Here is a 21,520-nt window from a genome sequence, read left to right as displayed (position 1 = left end):
GAGGGTTATGATGATGGGCCAAAACCTATCTGGAAATAGGCTGCTTCTCTGTGCCTGCAAGAAGGATATCTACAAATTCGGTCTATTTCCCTCATTTAAAAGCTTACTTCAGCAGCACTGCTTGTGGTAGTCTATGCTGAAAAGATTGCAGCTGATGCTCCTTGAAGATGGCAACAGTCCTGAGCCATTGTTGGCAACAGAACCACTGGAAGGTGGGCTTCAGCCTTGTGTATAAAGTGGGGCTGCTGCCTGGTGTGGGATGAGGTGCAAGAGACCACCTGTATGGACTGGCTCGTGTTTCCAATAAATCAGACTCAGAGTACTTACTAATCTACTCTGTGACCTTTCAGGTTTCATCTGTTTCAATGCATGAGATAGTGCAGCAGCCTTTTGTGGAGCTGTGACTGATGGGCAAGGGGAAAGAATGTAGGCTGCAGCTAAATGCCTTAGCAGGGTACCTTGGAGCAAGAGTCTTGCTGGGTTCTGCTTCTCCTGTGCACTCCAGGAAAACACCATCCGCTCCCTCCATACCATGATGCTCCTTCCCAGCTGTGCCCTTGGCCAAACTGAGGGCTCCGCCAGCCCACCAAGACCTGGGAGCTGACACAGCATGGCAGTGCACCTCCACTCATGCAAGGGAGCATGTGGAGGCATAGCCACCACATGGCATGTCACACTCTTTAGCCAGGTCACACCCTGCAGCAAAGAGGCTCCCCTGGGACCTCACCACCCCCCAAACCACTGCTCCTCAGTCTGCCCAGCCTACATGCATGGGCCCCCTCCTTCTAAAAGTGGGGGTCTGGTCGCTGGCCCTGGATTAGACTCCTGTGCATGCAGGGCTGTTTTCTGGGCTCCAAGTTCTCCCATCCTGCTGCCTGTGTCTTCACTGTATCATGACAGCCCTTAGGAGTGACTCAAATCCTATTTTGAAAACAAAGAGTTAAGCATTTTCAATCTTTATTTTACAAAAATAAACCAGTTTTGCCCTGACACTCTGTGCCCCCCAACCTTCCCCTCCATCCCTGCTCCCTTTCCTCTTCCTGGAGGTCTGGCTGTTGCGTGCCATGGCCAGCTGCTCTTATGGAGACTGCCGGTGCCACACACTCCTGTGAGTCTCCCCAGACAAGGACCAGAGAAGGGGGTTGGTGCCCTTTTGTGACTGCCTCTTCCTCCCAGAATCCAAGCTGGAAACTGTCCAAAGATGTTTCATGGTGGCTCTGCCATTTCTGCACAGGGAGCAAGTCTTAGGCAAATCACTCAGAATGCATACTTTAAGAAGGAATGTCCATCTGTCCAATTCCTTCCCTTGGATGGGAAAGCAAGCCCCACAAAGTTACTTCTTGTTGTCAGTGGAGCTGGCAGGCTGCTCTCCTGCTGGCTGGCTCAGTGCTGGAAGCGTGGGGAGCTAATGTGGGGCTGGTGAAAAGAGTGTGTGGCATAAAGCACTTCTGGAGGCGGTGGAGGGGATGTCAGGATGGAGCAGAGCGGTTCATGGGAGCTCAGCACTGAGGTGAAGTGCTTCATTTCCTCTGTCAGCTGCTTGATTTCCCGGCGCAGGGCAGCATTCTGTCTCTCCAAGTCTTCACTCTCCTGAGGAGACAAAACCACAGGGGTTTCCTCAGCATGGGACCCACAGGGATGAGCTAGGGACATGAGGGCTGTGGTCCTTCACCTCTCTGCCCCACAGAATTTCCAGAACTATGTATTTCTGGTAAATTCATCACAGAGCCACGCCTGGGCAAACCCTGGCTGGCCAGGCCGCGTGTGGGTGCGATGCCGGCAGCCCCAGCCACGCTCCCCAGCCCCGGCTTACGAGAACTGACTGTGGCTTGCTCCCGCCCAGGCTTTCTCGCTCCCTCTCATGCACACACACATCTCCGGGTGCTTCCCGGGCAGCCCAGCCCCCGGGGAGAGCACGTTGAATAACCGCCGTCTTTAACCAGAAAACCACCTGCCACAGGAAACCTGTCATGGCCCTGGAAAGAAGAGACTCACTGCTTCCTGCTAGCAGCCGAGGAAAGCAGCAGCTCGATGGGGAGGAAGAAGAGACGCTTGAGTCAGAAGAAAAGAGAAACTAAGGCCGCAAAAGAACTGAATTAATACTGGTATGAATGAGAATAACAACAAAGGGGTTAATAATGATGTTCAGCCTTGTCTCAACAATACTGAGAGCACCAAAGCCTTTGATACCTCTGCTTCTGCTGAAATGCAGCCAGCTCTGGGCTGAAGCATTGCAGGCATCAACTGACCATGAAGCCAGCAGCCTGGGCAGGACCAGAGGATTGGAAACTCAGCTGAGAGTGCTAAAGCAAGACCCAGCACATGGAGGCTCTCTCTGGAAAACTGCACCACCACCTTGGCAAAGCAAACCTTCTGCTTGCCCCTCTGCTGCCATGCTGATTCCAGAGGGTGCCCAGTCTGTGCACAGGTTGAAATGCACCCAGCAATTACAGCTGCTGTCCCAGCAGGAACTCGCATAGCAAACAGCATCTCTCAGGCATGACCAAATGGTTTGGAAATCATGACTGTTGTTGAACTCAGGAACTGATGGGAATCACCCAGGGGCCAGGAGTCCCAGCTTTCCTATGACTCATTCCCATCAAAACACAAGCTATAAAACCCTGGGGTAGATGGAGCTGGTGGCTCCTTTCATACCACCATAGCTAAAAAGGAGCCATGCTTTTCTGTGAAGAACCACATCAGAGAAGCAAAGACCCTGATGCAGAATCGACCAAAGGAAAAGAGTGCTCAGGGAATGAACCCAGGAGCAGCAGGGGGTCACTGTCCACTGGAATTGAAAAAATAGCTAGCAGAAATTGACCATCCATCATCTACTTGTCTTCCTGCATTTTTTCATTTGCCTGTCGGGATTCAAACTGGACTTAGCCCCACTGCCCCATCCCAATGGGGAGGCAAGGACTGTGTGCTATCAATGCTAGCTGAGCAGCAGTAATCTCATAAGCAAGTGGTTTGCTATTTGCTCTAACAAAAGCCACCCAATCCTGCTTGGTGCACAGCTAGGCAGAATTTTCCTGGGGGAAGCTCAGAGCCCATACCTACCTCTAGGATTACTGTAGAGAGAGCACTGACCCCAAGGAAAGGGTATTTTATCACTTCTCTCAGATACAGCTGTCCAGAGCCATTGCTGTTGGCTGATGTCATGCAATCAGCCTAGAGTCATGTCAGCTCTAGAAGGTTCATCAGCTACTGAGAAAAGAATGAAATCTCTACCTTAAACTTAGCTCCAACCATGGACTAAAGGCACTAGGTAAGGAGGAAGGTTCAGAACTAGATTCTCAAGAATTATTTCCAATAATGGAAATATGGAGACTGCTAAATCAAAGGATGTTTTTTCAAACATGAGTTCAACTACCACTTTTCAAAAGACAGCCAAGCCCAGCATAGGGATAAAGATGGTTTCTGCCCCTGCAAGCTGCATGTTCTTCATCCTTCCCATCAGTGGCCCAAAATACACGGGACACACTTATCAATGTGCAAAGCCCTTATACTCCAACAATGACAACATACAGCTACCCAAACACACACAGCCAGAAGTGACCATCCCTTCTGAAAGGCAAATATTAATTCTTCTCACTGGGAAGAGGTGTTGGGGGTGCCCACAGTGGCACAGAAAAATATCTTTGTATGCTGTTGCACCTCTGCATAAGTGGTGCCATGAATTTCAAACCTGGGGAGAGCCAAGCCAGGTGAGACTATGCTTTCAAAGAGCTCAATCAGAAGAGGCTGGGAAAGGAAATTGCTAATGCAAGACTGAGAGATAAAGATGGATTCAAAACTAGCTGCAAAACTAAACGCTTCAATGGCAGTCATCCTGGGCTGCGTGCTCTCACTGCAAGTGCTGAGTCCTACATCCTGCCCTGGCCTCAATTCTCCTGTCCTGCCTCCACTGAGCATCTCTGCTCTGAGTCCCAGGGGAAAATCACAGTTGTCTCCTATGAGTCCTCAGCACCAGGGATGAGAAAGGGTGGGAATGCTCACCAAGTGCAGTGTGTCTGCCTTCTGGGTCTGCCTCAGGCGGCTCTTCTGGGCAGCAATGCGATTCTTCTCCCTCCTTTGGACTTTCCTCATGTCATCAGAAGAGTCCTAGGGAAACAAGGCATGGAAATGACTGGGTAATTCTCTTCCTCACCCTTCTCCTGCAGGGCAGTAGTTGAGAAAGGGTCACAGCAGATAACATCGTTGAAGCACAGGACACACCCTCCACACCAGTGTAAAGCTGTAGCCCAGGGGATGTGTGATGCCTTTAGTATCCCTGTTGCCAGGAGGGACACATCTGACATCCTTGGGGATCCCAGCACAGCTGGGAAATGACCACTCTCTCTTCACCAACACACTGGCCTGGGATATAGTTTGATGGACCAGAGTAAGGACCTCCCTCTGGGGAAAAAGATAATTTGAATTCTTCTACAGAAAACCATTTCTTTTCTGGTCTCTCTGCAGGGCAATGGCACTGCAGATATTCCAGCTTCTTGGATATACCATTTTTCCCAATATTCAGCATGTGTTTTCCTCTTTTCACCCCTGTAGGTCCCTCCCTTCTCCATCACCCTTCTCTCAGGCTTTATTTGTTGCAAACCCTCACAACACAATATAGCCCCTGCTTTGTTTAACTAAACAGACTCAGAGCTTTTGTTTTTAACACAGATCTTATCTGCTCCACCTCTCTTATCTCTGTCCTTGATCTTTTCTGGAATTCCTTAGCAATGCCTGCAATGCTGACTGCAACACTCCCAAGCCCCTTAGGCAGGGGAGAACAGAGGTCTCCAGGCTTCATGTCATGAGCTTCATGCACCAGCCATTCTCTGCTGAGATCTGGTCCTTCTGCTGCCTTCTGACAGTTGTAACTGTCACACAGACTTTAATCTTCTATTTTCATTTTGCACTGCCCCTCTTGTGGACTCCTTAACATTCACATCACCACTTCACAAGACTACAAAACCCAGCCACAAAAGTTATCTTTCCAGCCCATTTATCTGTCCACATCCTCTCCCCCCTCCCCCCTCCCCAAGAAATTTTTCTTTGAACTTAACCGTTTTATCCTTGCCTTCAATACCCTGAAAATGTCTCAGATATAGCGGCTGCCATATCCTGCATCAAGTCCAGTCCCTATCCTTTGGAAAACCTTGTGCTTTATCCCTGTCTCTACCAGGATGCAAGCCAAGATGCATTCCCATTCTGGTTTGGAAGCCAAAAATCATCTGCCTTGATAAACCTCAAGATTTCTGAGCAAAGTCTCAGGCACTTGCTCTTGTTGCCAGCCCTAGGGAAATGGTAGATGACAGAAAAAATAAAATTTAGCCAGAAAAGGCAGTGAGAATACCTCAGACTTGTGTCTGTATCTGCCAGGAAAAGATCTACCATCAAGGTATGCCATGCAAGAAAACAAAGTCCCTCTGTGAAGCATCACTGACATGTAAAACTGCTGAGGCTGAACAGTAAAGAAAGCAGATCCAAAGTAGCAGGGCTTTTCTGGGTCCCGAGTTCTGTCCACAGAAGCAGGAAGCAGGCAGGTTGCCCCTGAGCTGCTGTGGTCCATGGCCAGGAGGTGCATGCTCAGGCTCTTCACCAGAGCACCAAATCACACCAAAACTTCCTGCCTGCCTGGCATGTCTCACAGGGTCCACCATGCCTGGGGGGTCCCCCAGCTGCCCCTGGTATAGCCCCAGGGAACCAGGTCATGTCTCTCTGCCCGTGCCCAGCTTAGTGGCTGGAGCTTCTGCCAGGGCCCTTGGCTGAGCCCTGCATCTCTCTCCCCACAGCCATTCTTAGAAAGCTCTGCGATACTGCACTGTGAAAGCACAGACAGTCGATGCCACCCTACCTCCTGCCCACCCATGGCCCACCCTGAAGTAGCTGGAGAGAGTTGGGGAAGGGCCCCTGCTTTACCTGCTTGCTGGGAGGGGGAGACTGGCTGAAGCTGCTGGAATCACTGCTGTCAGAGCTGTGGGGCATGGCTGCTGTTTCTGGCTCCCAGGGTCTCTTCAGCTTCCTTTGTGCTCTTGGTGTGACTACTTTCTGTCTTGCTTCTCTGCCTCTCCTCTGCCCTCCTCTGTCACCTCTGATGTGACCCTTGGCTTCCTACTCTTACTTGTCCCAGAAGCTCCTGTCCTCCTGCCCAGCAGTCCAGCACTTTCGCTGCCTCTCCTCTCACAGCCTCTGCACCTTCCCTTTAGGTCTCAGCCTCCTGTGGTTTCTCAGAAACTCAGGGATGTAAGCTGAAAGTCACGTGGCCGGAAACTTTAAGGCAAAGAAGTAAAATTACAGAAGAAAAAAAAATTAAAACCAATTTTAAAAAAAGAAGAAGAAAAAAAAGCACATCTGGGAAAAATGAGCTTCAAAATAGCCTGAAAAACCCCCAAAAAACACCTTCAGGCACTTGAAAAACAACACGATGGGTTTTCTCTGAGACAAAAAGCAGAGATGGAAAGGAAGAAAAGCCCCGGCTCTGGCTGTGAAACTTGGACCCTCAAAGGAGTGCTGTGTGGAGGAGGTGACGCTGGGAGCCCCAGAAATTCCAGGGGTACTGTCCCATGCTAACCCCATGCAGGCAGGAGGTCAGTTCAGCCCCAGGCGACCTCAGTCACCCTGGCACAGCTGAGGAAATTCCCAAGCAGCCACACATCTCCCCACAACCCACCCACCCCCTCCTGCCGCCCCCAACACCACTGACGTGGGGAGGGGACGGGTACCCTCAGCAGCTGCCACATAAACACTGCTTGTGCAGGTGGTTCACGTGGGCACGATGTAGCATCAGTCCCATTTAAGAAGAAAGGCTCAAGATCATTTGGACTGGGCTGGGTAGGACTAGTATTTTCTATAAAGTAAAGCTATTTAGCACTTTAAAACATTCATTAGTATGTCACCACTGGCCATAAGGGAATAGCAGCCCTGGCAAAGTGCTGTAAATGTAAGAATTTATGGATCAGCACATGCAGACAGCAGCAAGGAGAAGCTGCTTTGGATCCCCTTCTTTGTCTCCCAGTCTGTGCTCTCTGGGACTACTTCTATCCTTTGTCCGAACCTCAGAAGACTGAAGATGTGCAATCAGTCCCTAGGACAGCAGTGCTTCAGGGGTACCCTCAGAGTACCCCATGCTAGTGGCTCTGGAGGTGACAATGCAAGAGTAGGAAGTGCCAAAGCAGGGACCATTTGCTTTCTGATCTGATCATGTCACCAGATCCAGCAGGGTGAGCCAGGGCCACATGCCAACAGGCTCTCCATCCACAGACAGAAGCAGATGACTTTGGAGCTGCTAAGTTCTTGCATGTGCAATAAGGAGCAGATCAAAACCAAGAACAGTGTGGGGCTGGCTGCAGGCTGCATGGCTCAGGGAAATCTCCTGACTTAGCTCCAGTAGCAAAACTACTCCATTTGTCACATTTCCCTTTTTAGAAACATCCTGTGGCACAGGTGTTATACTCTTAGCCCTTTTATCTGAACATTTCACAGCACTGAGTGTATTTTTCCTCCTGGTGTGCTGTATGGAAATGCCAGGATCCACCACACTTTTTAACATGGCTCCAAAAGTTTGCTTGGCATGACCCACACTGAGGAGCCCAATTTCCTGGAAGTGCAGCCCCCTTGTAGCACACAGGGCTCTTCTGGTGCAGCTGGCTCCAGACATGGAATAGCCAAAGGGATCGGTGAGGTGAGAGGTGTTGAGTTCAGGCCTCCCAAGGCACTGGCTAGCAGAACAACCCTTGAAGGGTCCATTAGCTCGCTGCATCACTACACTTCCTCTGAACTCTGCAACCCTGTGTGGCATTTCCTTTCCAGGAAGCACGCTGCTGGATTCCCACTCTCCCCAGGAAACCACACTCCTCTGCTGGTGAGCAGGTCTCAGAGACTGCCTGGCCTGTCCTGCTCTGCAGGCTGCTGGATGGAGGGAGCTCCTTCATCAGAGAAAAAGATCCTTGATCCATTCCATTGACAAATTATCTGAACTCTTTCATTTTGTAGCTAGCAGGGCTAGCGTCTGGGAGGCAGTTGGGAAGGTGGTAGGGCTGTTGGCAGAAGGTAGCAAGGGAAGCTGAGTGTCCTGGCAGGAGGAGCTAGACAGTCAGTGCAAAACTGTCCAGAATGTGGCTATGGCAAAGGCTGTTCTTTGATCCACAGGAGGAAGGTTTTGACTGTGCCTTGATTTGCCTAGAGGTGGGCTTTTATGAACAGCTGATGAAGATACCTCAGGAGAGAGCAACAACATGGGAGAGGGTTTGGACACTTGTCTTTCTGATCAGGAATAAGAGAGCATCCCTTTCCTTGCCTTGTCCAAACACCATTTTCTCTGAAACTGGCCATGATGTTAATGAATTCCTGCCACTTATGAAAAAATAAGCATCTGTAAGTGAGACAAGTGTCTTCTGGTAGGAAGATGGGCAGAGCCTTCACAATGTTTCTCTGGGCTGGGCTGGACTGGGCCCATGTTGTCTCCTCAGAGGCAGAGAGAGCCCTCTGCCATTTGTCTGGTCAGAGATGTGATCCCCCTACCCAGAGCAGCAGAAAACAACAGTTTGGCTCCACCAGCATTTGCTCACAGCTTTGTGGGAACTGACCTGGGCACCTGCTGCAGGCACAACACGGGGAGCTGATTTCCTGCTGCCCCTACCCATACCCCTTCTATGAGGGGGAGCTTCAGGAGTCAGTCTCCTAATCTCTTTGCTTGACTTGGGTGACTAAATTTACACTGCGAATAACATTCCCTCAGTTTCTCTCTGGGATCATTTCGTTTTCTTTGACCTTAATCACAGGAGTTGTGAAATCACTGTCGGTGGCACTGGAAAAACTCACCAATGTTAGGCTACTGCCATACCAGCAGCTTGATGGTTCCAGAAGTTATTAGGGGAAGGACAGGACCAACCTTGTACTTGTCCCTTGTAAATTACAACAGGCAATGCTGAAGGGAGTCTTATTCTCCCAGGACAGAGTGGCTGCAGTGTGGAAACCCAGGGTACTGGGAATATTTCTCTGTCTACTCTGGGGTGTCCTGACCCCCAGGGGAGCACTGACTTTGGCCCTCATTCATGGAGAAAACTTCCAAAGACTCAAGGTAAACTAGAAACCATAAAAGTGTGAAATAGATTGTAGAGATTGTAAATAGTACTGTAGTATGCCACATGGGTAAAAAATGTAGGTTTTAGGATTTTTAGCATGTTATAGATGGATACAAGATGGAGGGTACAGGGTGTTGTCTCAAGTTCCTTTCTTCTTTCTTCTTCTTTCTTCTTCCTTCTTCTTCCTTCTTCTTCCTTCTTCTTGGGTTTTGGTGGTATCTTGGGTTGGGTAGAAAAATCCACATTGCAGGTCTTTAGGGGTCAGTTATAAGGTTGGAAAGGAAAATAATTTAAATGTCACTTCTTAATTGGGTAGCTTAGTTTTTGATTAGACTTAAAAGGCCTTGTAACAAGAGATTGTTGGCAAATTTTGTGCTGTTTTTCCTTCACGCAGAGTCTGGTGCAGACAGTGTGCTGAAGTTTTGATAAGATAAACAGAAGCTGAAGACCAAAGAAGTTCAATGTGTCTCTCACTCCTGACACAGAACTGCTCCAGGAGGGTCTCTCCTGCCAGGGGAGCCCCCAGAGAGTTGCCCAACTTAGGGGCCGCAAATTCACAACTGGTGCCCCTGTGCCAATGAAACTGAACTCTGAAGAAATCATCCCACGGAATCTCTGGAACGGAGCCAGATCCATCAAAATTCCTCTGGAGGTGAAAGGACTCAGCTGTTCAACATCTCGATTCCTTGTCTGCAGAAACTCAGAAGCCTGGGCTCAGTGTGATCTCGACTGCAGAGAAATGGTTTGAAAGCAGTAAGATGCAGTTCAGCAAGGACAAATGCAAATGTCAAGCAAAGCGAGCTGTAGGTAGAAGATCTGGGGAATAACCAAAGAGAAAGCAGAATAGCAGGCAAAAATGCAGAGGTTGCAGAAAACTGAAAACTGAAGCTTTGCCAGCAGCAAAGGGGTCAGGCATTGACTTGGAGTTCTGGGGCAAGGCAGAGGAGACATCTGCCTTGTGCTGCCTATGCAGGACCCTTTCAGAGTCCTAGGCCGAGAAGTGGAGTAGTCTGGAAGAAAACAATACAAAGGATAAACACACAAAAATATTGCCCTAAGAGAAAGGAGTGAAGCTGTGCCCATTTAGCCTAGAAAAGAGAAGTCTTGGGGGTGGGAAGTGGGTGGTGAGGAAGGAACAGTCTTTCATATGTTGTAATGGAAAGGGTGGCCAGCTGGTTTCTGTGCAGCCAAAGCAGGATAAGAAGAAACGGGCTCCAACTGCAGCAGGAAAGGTGGAGGTCTGGTATTTGAAGCAAGATGAGGTTAGGAAGACCTTGGGATGGGCAATTCAGGAAAGTTATTTTATATGAAGTGGCTTTATATGAAGTGACTGGGAAGAGACCTCTCTCTCAAAAGAAATCCAAGTTGAATCCTGCCTCTGTGGGATGGATTATGTTATGAGTTATGTTCCCAGGGTTTAAATAAGGAAAAAGGGAAAAAAAAAAAAAAAAAAAAAAAAAAGAGAGAATAAAAGGTGTTACAAGGATGGGTTCCTGAGAACCAAGAGAGCACATGTGGTATTTTTCAAGCGCTCTGCTTCAAATTCTCTTTCCCTATGTCCCACTTGTGCAACCAGCTTCCTCAGCTGGAGTTTCCTTGTAAACCTGCTGCTCCAGAGCTCTTGCCTGCAGCAGGCTTATAACAGCAACATTCAAACCAGCATCTCAGCCCATCCACCTCACACATATCAGTTGCACAGCCATTCAGTGCACAGTGCTATTTTAAAATCCAGCCTAGAGCAGTTACCAACTTCAGCCTCCTGTAAACCACCGAGGTTGTTTCTGCTTCACATGTAGCATTTTATGCAAATAATTTCTTACAATACTTGGACAATTGCAATGACTTGTTTATAATTCCTCACATGAGTTTGAAGACTTTTGCAGAAATCAGTGCTGAGAATGGCCATGTTGAACAAAGTCCCTGCTCCCTACCAGATGCTTCTCCCATGTTCCGCTCTGCCCTGTTGTCCTGTCTGCAACGTGTGCAGCTTCCCCAGTCTCTGTCACCAGGGCTATTTCATCTTGACTGAGCTGAGTGTGAGAGTGAAGTTGTGCCAGGAGAGCTGAAGCATAGTTCCACCAAATTCATCCCACTAGGCACAGAGCAAACACCAACACTTTCAGTCGTTACTGGGTACAACCAGCCAAAGTACAAGTAACAGGTACTTTACACCCGGAATGTCTGATAAATGACAAGGGCTGTAAGTCAAGCACTCAAAATTATGGAAATCCCATAACTGAATCCCTAAAGCACACTGTATTTATGCCCTCATGCTGTGTAACATGCTGTGCTCTGTAGCTGAATGATCCACTAGAGTTTATTCCCTGGGATGGCCATGTTACCTTCATCTTGTCCTGCAGTCAGCACGCTCCAACATCCTGCTTTTCCATTTCTTCATGGACTCTTTCTAATGCTCGGCACTTCAGCACTGAGTGAGTGCTTCAGGGCTACTAATGAAGCTGTTTTCTCAGGCACCTTTTTAGATCCAGAGCTATGATGAGGGGATGGAGTTATACCTATTAAACAGGTGCAAAATAAGAGACAAAGGAGATTTAGGTCATAAGCACTCATTCATTTTGGATACACATTTTGAACCAACTAGGATCTCATTTTTGTGATGGTTTTGGCACTATACAGCACTTAGTTTAGTCAAACCCCGTATCCTGATGTCTGTGACTGCATCTGCAAATCTTTATCACTTCTGTAAAGCAGCTTGGGAAATGAGGAAGACATGGCTGCTCCTATGAATGCTCTTGCTTATGTGGCTCACCAACTCACAGAGTAACTTCAAGGCAGGGGTAGACACAGACCGAGCTCTCCAGGGAGGCATCAGCTGTCTACCCAGGAGAACCACCTTTCTTTCTGCAGTCTCTTGCTTCACCAACTTGATAGGACTTCCCCAGCCCTGCTAAGAAAGGAGGCAGCCTAGCTGTCCAGCTTATTGCTCCCTCCAGCTAAGGTCCAGCCTGGGTGCTGAAGAGGTAGCAATCCAAGGCAAAATGCAGCAAGTGATCATATGCACAAGACAGCTGAAGCTAGGCTGCCCAGGCAAACCCATTTCTGGCAATTTCTAGGTTTTTGGTACTTGGCTTTGCCACTTTTGTGCGGGGATTTTTTGACTGTCATTAGTAATGTTTTTTGTTTGGGTTGCTTGGGTTTTTTTTTTTGTCCATATTTTAATAGAAGGAAACTGTAGAAATAAAATTACAAAGGTGCTAGCTTTCCAGATATGGACACCAAGCTCCAGGTAGATGGGTCCATCTGACCCCACTGGAGAGGAAGAGCAATCTTGGCTAGAGCTGAAGTGTTGACAGGAGGTTTTGCACCTCCTGCACAAATGGGAGTTTCAGTCTCAAGACACTGATTATTAGAGTTCACTCCAGGCTATTTTGATGGGATGAACCACATTCTCCTTCTCCTGTCCTGTATAGATCAACTGGTTGTGTGTTTAGTTGAGCAACCTCTAATCTGTTCCTGGCAAGGACTTAGCAGCTCATAAGCAAGTACTCTTACATGTTCACTTACAAGAATCTCCAGGTCAGCAGATCTCAAACCCTGGTAGAGTACATCCATTCAAGGCCAAACTTCCTCTCACTGCTGTCTTCACAGGCCTTGTCTACCTTCTGGGATCAGTCAAAAATGAACCAGATCACCCAGCTGTGCTTGGGACGCTGAAAAGGTTCAGCTACCAGACGCCCCCCCCAGTCAACCAGGGTTTCTTTGCTTCCGCTGCCTGGGCTGAGCCCACCAGTTGAACTATCCAAGCGCATGGACGTGTGTGGAGGGCGCAGATGTTGTCTGGCGGTTTGACTCATCTCGGTGGCAGTCTTGTTCGGTGATGATGGGGAAGGCCCAAAGAGGAAGGGCAGTGACCCGTTTAACCAGAAGGGCTGATCCACCCAGGGGTAGACTAACTGGTGATGGCAAGGGGCCATGGCCCCAGCTTCCTTTGTGCTTCCCAGTGTGTGCACTTCCAGGCAATACAAAAGCAGGAGAGGCACATGTGGCTGTTCAGCCCAGCCACAGTGGCAACAGGACTCAACCTTGGGACTCTGCTACTGCTGCAGTGAATCCAACTGCAGCAACCAAGTAGCAAATATTGTACTCCCAGGGGACGAACAACGCCTGATGGAGAATTTGATGTTTACAGGGCTTTGGTTGAAGCCATGATCCATGGCATGGGGGTGGATGGTGTTTCTTAAATTAATATATGATTCTTGAGTGTATTACATTGCTGCTTCATAACTCCATTCAGAGGAAAATGTCCTTCAACACCACCCATCACCACAAAAGACGTTCAAAACTCCCAAGGATTGAGTACAGCTTATTTAGGGTGTATTCTTGCAGACAGACTCTGAGACACCTACCTCAGCAGGAGATGGCTGTAAACAACATTCATGCTAGTACTGTACTTTCACCCCAGTGGGATCTGCTTCACTTTTGGATTACAGGGGTGTGTACACCAGTTTTCCATTTTCTCCACCCCATTTGGTAGGAACAAGAGCTTGCCAAATCCTTCAGCTCACATAGCATTCTTGGGGGAGGTGTTCAGCACAAGCAGCTGCGCTGATGGGCTCACATGCAGTGAGCTTGTGCCCAGGCATGTGTGGTGCTTGTACAAGCGGTGCTGGAGCCCAGCACGTCTGAGGCAGCGTGGGGGAGGACAGGGAGCATGGGGCAGAGTGACTGTGCAGGAGGGGACAGAGGAGCTGTGCAGAAGATACACTTGGTGCCTGTGTAAGTAGCACTGAATGGCAGAACCACACTGGCAGAGTTACCAATATACACGAATTGGTATCAGCCCCATTGGCCTCGACAGTGCACTGGCACATTCTGTCACACCCTGGCACATACAGCTCTCTCCTGCTGCCAGCTCTCTGGGAGACAACCCAGAGTCCCAGAGCAGGTTGCTGAGGGAGGCAGTGGCAGGGCTGAGCCCCTGACCCAAACCTAGTCCATTCCCCAGAGCCTTCAGTCAGGGATCTTCAATGCCTTTTTGAGAAAAACACAAGGAAGGAGGCCTATGGTCAAACTCCCAAACATCGAGGGAGGACTTGCTTAGTGCTGGCTATTTCAGAGGGCTTGTAAAGTCCCACAAGTTTCCCCAGGGGGCTCAGAGCAATAGATGGAGGGAGGGAGAGGGAGCAGTTTCAGAGTATCACCAATCCTGCGCTTCCAACCTTTTATTTTGGAACCCTGGCACATGGCTACTTTTCCTACAGCTTTGTATGTGGCTGCCAACACCAGTGCCCAGACACAGGTGACCCGCAGCCTTCCATGGCATTCATCCTTCATGGTGCTTCGGAGGTGGGACAAGGGAGATGTCCTACACCCTAAGCCATGCCAGCAGTGATGGTGCAAGGTCTTGATTTGAAGACTTGGTCCTCCTGGTGTCATGAATAATGCCAAAATTGGTTTCAAAGAAGGGATAGGAAAATAAAAACTCCTTGCCACCATTCTTTACCTGAACCCCAAAGTAGATGTCCAAGAATCATGCCATCTTTTATCTTACTTAAGCCAACATTTTTTACTTCAGTTTTGGGTATCCTTGTTTTTCATATCAATACCTGATCCTTTGTGAGCCATCTGAAACTGTTGGCTAGCAGGGCATCTTGTCCACCTGCAGAAACCAGTTTGCTGGCTCTGTGAGAAGTGTGTCAGTTTATCAGTGTGAAATGAGTTGTCTTTCCATTTCTTTGAACATCTTGTGAGGGGGTGAGCAGAGGAACAGACTTATCTCTAAGCCAGGAATTGCTCTGCACATCTCTATCATGCGGCATTTCACTAGTTTCCGCTTCGAACTAGTGGGACTTTTAGCCCCTGCATAGGGAAATTTTCCTGTAGCCCTAATTTGGGTCAGCACCCATCTTTGGATGTCTACTGATTTCACAGCAGGGAAGACAGAAGCAAATACTGTAGCCCAAGGAAGCTTCCTCCCATCTACCATGGCATTACAGTTATAAAGGATGGATGTACACTCTTCATCCCATTCCTCATGCAGCCTTTCTCCTTTCCCCCATGCTGCACAGTGAGAGGGACCTACCAGGTAGCTCTATATTGAATTTGTATCATAGCCTTGAGCCCTTTGACACTCACATCTAAACCACCCAGGTGCCAGCTGGCACTTAGGCATACTCCAGAGCATGGCTGGGAGAAATGCAGAGCTGCTGCTACCCCAGCATGTGAACTCAGCTGCCAAGCAGTGTGGGACCTTGCAGCCACAGTAGATAGTTGCTGTCAGATGAAGAAATGTGCTGCTCCAAAGCCCTGCCTGAATGAGGCTCTATGTCACACAGGGTACACACTGGCTGCTTGCATTGCACCTAAGACTTGCGCACGTGATCCAGCAACCTGCAGGTTTTCAACAGACAGCAGAACAGGTGCCTACATCCACTTTGCAGACACTGAGAACACCTTGCACCTGCAGCTGAGGGGGTTTGTTTGGACCAATGAGTCTGGCTTTGCCAGCCTGTTACACTGGCTGCATGGGGTGCCATCATGCTGCCTGGTTATACAGCAGTGCCAGCATGCACCAGCACCTGACTACCTTAGCCACTCATCCATTACCTGCTGTCTGGAGCTAGAGTGTGAATCAGGTCACTGCCTCCAGGGAAGGTCTGCACAGAAGAAAAGGGATACCTCACTTGGCAAACACCTGCAAAATGCAGCAGTGCCTCTGCTTGGCACCCACCGAGTTTGCCTCTGTCACAGAAGTCAGTAGCCCAGTACTGAGAGGCACTTGCCAATACCCACACATTAGCTCTAGTGCAAACCCCCTCTTGCTGCTTTGTCTGGTCACAAGTGTTCAGCACCACCTTGAGATGAGCTGTCAATAGCCATTTTATCCTCAGCCAGAAACTACATGTTAGCCTGCTAGTGGCTCCATTGGATTTGGGAGCCCACAGGCCTGCAGCACAGCCTTGCTGCCCAGTTCTTTCTGACAACCCCATGACATTTCAGCACAAGCAGGTATCTAGCAAATCCAACCAGCCCAGATGATGCTGCTGGAATTGGGGCCATGGCAAAGCAGAGGCAGGAACTGCAGTGTCAGGAGTCAGGACTTCCCCTGACGGTGTCACAGATGACAACTCAGCAAGTTCATTCTGCAGAAACTAGATAACATCAGCACAAGGTGGTGGTTACTGGCAAACGATCCTGTTCCTGAAGCTTCATCTGAGACATGACAGGCTGCAAAGAAATCCTTTTGTCAAGCAGACCCAAACTCTGCTTTTGCTGAAACCCACGTGGGCTTCTGGAAGTAGCTTCATGCTGGTATTTCCTGGGAGATCCAGGTCACAATGCTGGGAGCCAGGGCTGGACAAGTCCATCACCTTGCTAACACAGGACTTTTTTGTCTGGCAGAGTCCCTTGAACTAGACAAGGATGCAAAGCTCTCAGTCTTACCCACAAGTGACCCACCTCCTGCCTTGAGCAGCAAAAGCTTTTCCTTCTCCTCAGGGCCTAACCTTTCTCCAATCCCCATGGCACTCCACTTGAACTCTGCACAAGCACAGCAGGACACAGGACCGGAGAGAAGAAAATCTTTCCTTCCTTCCTTCTTGGAAGTGGCTGAAGTTCAATAAACCTCTTGGCAGATGTTCTTAATCAGCATTAAAGCCATCCTAGTACAACTGGGCTGACTGCCTGCCCCCTGGGTAGGCTTTGCTCACAAACAAATTTTCAGCCCAGGCAGGCATACCACTGCCTGCTCTACCAAATATGTCCCTGGGCTGAAGTCTACTTGAGTTGGTTACTCCACTTAAAAAAAAAAAAAACAAAACAAAGAAAATCCACTTTAACTCCACAGCAAGGCATCTGGAGAAGGGTTTTTCACCACCAAATTAGCCCATCACCTTAGCTATTTGGGAATAACTTCTTGCTGACCCTGACAGACAAAACCAAAGGCTCAGTATCATTAAACTCTTCTCATCCCACAACCACATGCTGCATCTTCAGCCTAAACTCAGCCCCAGGTGATGCATGAGCTGCAAAGCCTGGCCTTTGTGATCTGATCTGTGTCTCCCTGCCAGCCTCAGCTTCAGTTCCTTCACCACCTTCTCTCCAAGTGTGTGGTGAGGAGCTGAAATATCTGTGCTGGGCAGGAGACCCAGCTGCATGCAGGCAGAACCATTGAGGCCCTCACGAGTGCTGAGGCTTGGGGAAGCATCACAGGCACTGGATGTGCCTGGAATTACAACTCGGTTGCAGTGGAGGAGTCAGCCTGAGCTGACAGGTGCTCCCAAGGCTTCCTCTCCTGGGGATTCAGATGCAGAGAAAAGGCAAACTCCAGCCATTATGTTATGGGTGCCAGCTCTTCCTAGTGGCCTTGACCAACAAGACCTCCTGGCTGCACGGCAGGATCTTTTCCTCATATGGGAAGTGTTGCTGACAGAGCTGCTGACAGCAAGCTCCCTGCCCATGGGGCTGGCTACACCTCTGACAGCAGCTGCCCTGCCTGCCCCCATCACCCACCTGGGAGATGACCCTGGCCACCCCACCAGCTGCATGGTGTGGGGAGACTCATGCGCCTAACCAGGGACAAGTGACCCACCCAGCTCTGCCCATAGAGCAGTTTCCTCAGCCCAGCAGGAGCATAATGCCTCCTCAGGAACAGAGGATGCACATGGACCCATGCTTGTGCTGGCCTCCCATTCCACCCTCTTAGCCCCTCCCTCCCCCCTGCCTCCACTTCAATTGACAGTAACCAGTGATCACAAATAAGCAAAAGGTCTGCAAAGCCACGGGGAGCCAGGTGATGCTTCCAGGCTCAGGGAAGCAGCAGCTGGTTTTTCTCATTTCTCTGTGAGCACCCTTGCAGCACAGTTCTCCCTGGCTCCTGTCCTGCACCCAGCGATGGGCCGTGCTGGAGCCAGTAGTGCTCAGCAGAGTCTGGCAGCCATGGTAATCAAAGCAGTTTCCATGACTCTTGGTAAATACCAAGGCTGGGGATTTTTGGGGCTTGTTTTCCTGCAAGTTGAGTAGAAGAACCAATAAGGACAAAGACAAATGAATACCTGTTGCCCTTGGCTCAAAATGAAACAAGAGAGACAGGTCACTGGCAAAGGTTAGTTAATACCACTTACCACAGAGTTAGGGAGTCGCCCTCAGCTGCTGACAAGAAGGGCAAAGGAGGCAATTTTTCATAGACAATGTGAGACCAATACTATGAAAGCTGCAAAGTAATGACCCCCAGGCATCCTCTGCTGCAAGTCAAGGGAGGGAGGGGCTGGATGCACCATTCCCAAAACTCCACACCTTGCAATACCTTGCCTACAAGGGAATGGTGGCAGTGGGCAGGAGAGGAAGAGAAGGAAAGGAAGAGGGCTACAATGAAGCTGTGGGAGCATGTTGGCCTGCTCAGCCTCTTCAGGATGAGCTGATTGCAGGAGAGAGGGAAGGGGAGCTGGCAGGACACTTCTGGCGAAACAGAGTTCTTGCTGCCTGACACTTGTTAGAGGTCCAGCAAGAAGAAAAGTCAGGTATGCAGTGTAGAACACTCACACCAAACTACTGTAGCTGGATCCCAGGCTGTTTATCCCCCACTGCCCCAGGCCTGGTGATTTTGGGCAAAGTGGTACCTACCTTTCCTTAGGAGTGAAGAGGAAAGGATGGCTTTGCAGAGGGAGCTGGGGTAATATGTGAAGGGCACCAGAGAGCTGTTACAAGTATCTAAGCAATGGAAAAGTAATGCAGCTCACCTGCCTGAGACTCAGGAGAAATATGGTATCACATCACTCTGGGGAGAGCTCTAGCCTGAACTACTAGTGAGTGTGAGGAGCACAAGAGTTATGACCTGAATGTGGATCTCATAAAACAGAAGATGGGAGTGTCCTGGCGGCTGGCTGGCACCCTGAAAATTCCTGCTGGTGGTCCTGGCTGTTAAGCTATCTCAGGTACCTCAGAAGCAGAGAGGCCTGCAGGTGAAATGGCCAGGAAGCACCAATGTTGCCAAATGGGCTCACATGTTTAACAAGAACCATCTGGTGGAACCATGGGATGGCACCATGATCCACAGAATGACAGAAAGGTTTTAATTGAATGGGATCTTTAAAGGTCATCTAGTTTCAAACCCTGCTGCGCACAGGGACTCCGTCCACTAGACCGAGTTGCTCAGAGCTTTATCCAACCTGGCCATGAAGCCTTCCAGTGATGGGGCATTCATCACGTCCCTGGACAACCTCACTCCTATAATTTTAAAATGCTCTTATATACAATCCAAATGCTCTTTCAGTTTAAACTGTTGCTCCTTGTCACAAGCCCTGGTAAAATGTCCCTCTCAGCTCACCCAGAGACCTTCAGGCGCTCTGAGGTCCCCCCAGAGCCTCCTGTTCTCCCGACTAGCAGCCGCAGTTCTCGCCGCCTTTTCTGACAGCACAAGTGCTCCAGCCCCCCGCCTGTTGCTGCGGGCCCGCTCTGAGAGCTGCCCGCCGGCCGGAGGTGGTCAGCGCTCGGGCCGCTCTCAGGCCGCGGGGCAGAGCGGCAGCTCCGGGCCCCGCACCGGGGCGGCAGCGGTGCCGGCACCGTCCGGCCGCACAGAACAGCACAGCACAGCACAGCACGGCACGGCACGGCACGGCACGGCACGGCACGGCACGGCACGGCACGGCACGGCACGGCACGGCACGGCACGGCCCCGCCGCTCCCGCGGCCGCGCGGCGCCTCCTGCCGGCGGCCCCGCGGCTCTGCCCGCCCGGGGAGCGGCGGGGCCGGGCGGCAGCGGCCGGGACGAGGAGCGGGGCCACGGGAGCGGCCGGCACCGGGCTCGGGGAGAGGGAGCGATGGCCGCGCACCGCCGCAGCCCGCCCGCCGGTGGCTCCTGCGCCTGTCTCCATTCCCCTCCTGTGCGGGTTTGGGTGGGCACGGGAGCGCCTCAGGCTGGAGCAGCCAGCGAGCGAGAGCAGAGCTCCGTGCCAGCAGCGATTGCCGGCCTCAGGCTCCTGCGCCCAGGGCCAGCAACTGCGGCTCTACAGCCAGCTACAGCTATGCGCGGGAGGGATCCATGCGTGCGGTGTGTGCGCCCACCAGAACGAGCGATGCAGCCCGACGGCTGGCTAGACCGAGGACGTGGGGCTGAAAACAGCCCCACAACTACCAGGCTACTGGCTCCAGCATCACCGGCACCAAGCCCTGTCCCAGAAGTATGAGATCCTTCAGCTCTGCTCCAGCAGTGCTCCACAGTGCACCTGACACAGGATGGGGTGCTGTGGGATGGCCAGGAGATGGCTTCCTGGCCTTTGAGAAGTGTCCAAGCAAATCCACATGACCAGTCCAGTCATGAAGTGCAAGGACACTGCCACAGGTAGAACCATTGCATTTTAGATTTGGGGGCATGTTCTGGCACAGGACAACACAGGCTGTGCCTGGCATGTGCCCTCAGCTCATGCCCATGCCCACGAGATGTCACTGTAATGCACAAGCCTGTCCAGTGGACCATCTGTTCCTTAGCAAAATGTTTAATTCTGAGAAGGTGGGAGCTGGGTTTTGAGAGGACAGTTACTACCAGAATCAAGAACACCAAATGGCCTGTCTTCTACAGGAACCAGGAGGGCTTGCGGTATAGAAATGGAACTTTGCACTGAACAAAGATGGAACCTTTTCCATTCAGCAGTCACAGGCTGTGGCATAAAGGGGAAGAGGCCCAAACCCTCTGCTTTAACTTTATTCTGTTGCAGCCCAACCAAATCACCTGAAAAAGAAATTCTCTAAACTTTGAGTGTGAAATGCCTTGGTACTGACTGAAATACAGCAGAAGGTTGTTTGGGTGACAGAATTAGGGAATGGACTGGGTTAGGAAGGACCTTAAAGATAATCTCATTCCAATCCCTGGATCTTGCTAGGATTCAGCTCCTGCCCAAGCCTTGGCTGGAATAGCTGAGCATTTAACTGATGTAGATACATCACTCCTCTGCTGCTACCTTTGGTAGCTGCTTCTAGCATGCTGGGTTTCAAAGGGCACCTTTTATTTATCTTCCAAACCTCTCCTGTTTTTATAGAAGAAATCTTTACTGCAATGTGGCTATTCATCAGAGAAAGGCCACCACCTGCACCCACAGCACTGCCAGTGCTGCTGTGAGCCATGTAGCAGGTGAGAGAGAGGCCTCCTGAGTAGAGATGAGCACACAGGCTCTCCAGGTGAGCAAAAAGTACAAGATTGCTGTGGACAAGATGCCTAGATCATCTGGTATCCACAGGGAGCTCCCACTGACCACCAAAGAGGGAATTTATTACTATGTACACTTTGCAGAGGGAAATAGAAAAGGTAAGGAGGCCCAGCACATACTCTGCATCTTTTCAGCAGAGCTTAATGAAAGGCAGAGGTATCACATTTTTCAAAGAATGAAGACTGGCTCCTGACAGCAGCTGAGGAATGGGTCAGATCTGAGCCATGAACTCCACAGTCTGGGCAGAAGGAAGCACAAAGGCACATAAAGGGATCACCAGCACAAGGA

General features: G+C 50.2%; 1 protein-coding gene across 2 annotated transcripts; it reads right to left on the bottom strand.

Moving 5' to 3' along the window:
* Positions 1–940: 940 nt before the first annotated feature.
* On the bottom strand, positions 941–17,666 carry BATF (basic leucine zipper ATF-like transcription factor). Of its 2 annotated transcripts, XM_030274712.4 has the most exons (5): positions 12,597–17,666; positions 11,414–11,587; positions 5,908–6,258; positions 4,000–4,104; positions 941–1,590 (listed from the first exon to the last, which is right to left on the bottom strand). In XM_030274712.4, exons 3-5 carry the CDS (start codon positions 5,971–5,973, stop codon positions 1,384–1,386), a joined length of 378 nt encoding a protein of 125 aa, XP_030130572.1. In that variant the 5' UTR covers positions 5,974–6,258; positions 11,414–11,587; positions 12,597–17,666; the 3' UTR covers positions 941–1,383. The 2 variants fall into 2 exon arrangements, with proteins under 2 accessions (XP_030130572.1, XP_072786378.1); XM_072930277.1 differs by lacking the exon at positions 5,908–6,258 and having other exon boundaries at positions 12,597–17,664.
* Positions 17,667–21,520: the final 3,854 nt, after the last annotated feature.

Source organism: Taeniopygia guttata, chromosome 5 (assembly GCF_048771995.1).
Source record: "Taeniopygia guttata chromosome 5, bTaeGut7.mat, whole genome shotgun sequence".
In the NCBI taxonomy this organism is placed as follows: domain Eukaryota; kingdom Metazoa; phylum Chordata; class Aves; order Passeriformes; family Estrildidae; genus Taeniopygia; species Taeniopygia guttata.
Note: the sequence above shows the minus strand (reverse complement) of the source record. Positions and strands in the feature narration are given on the sequence as shown.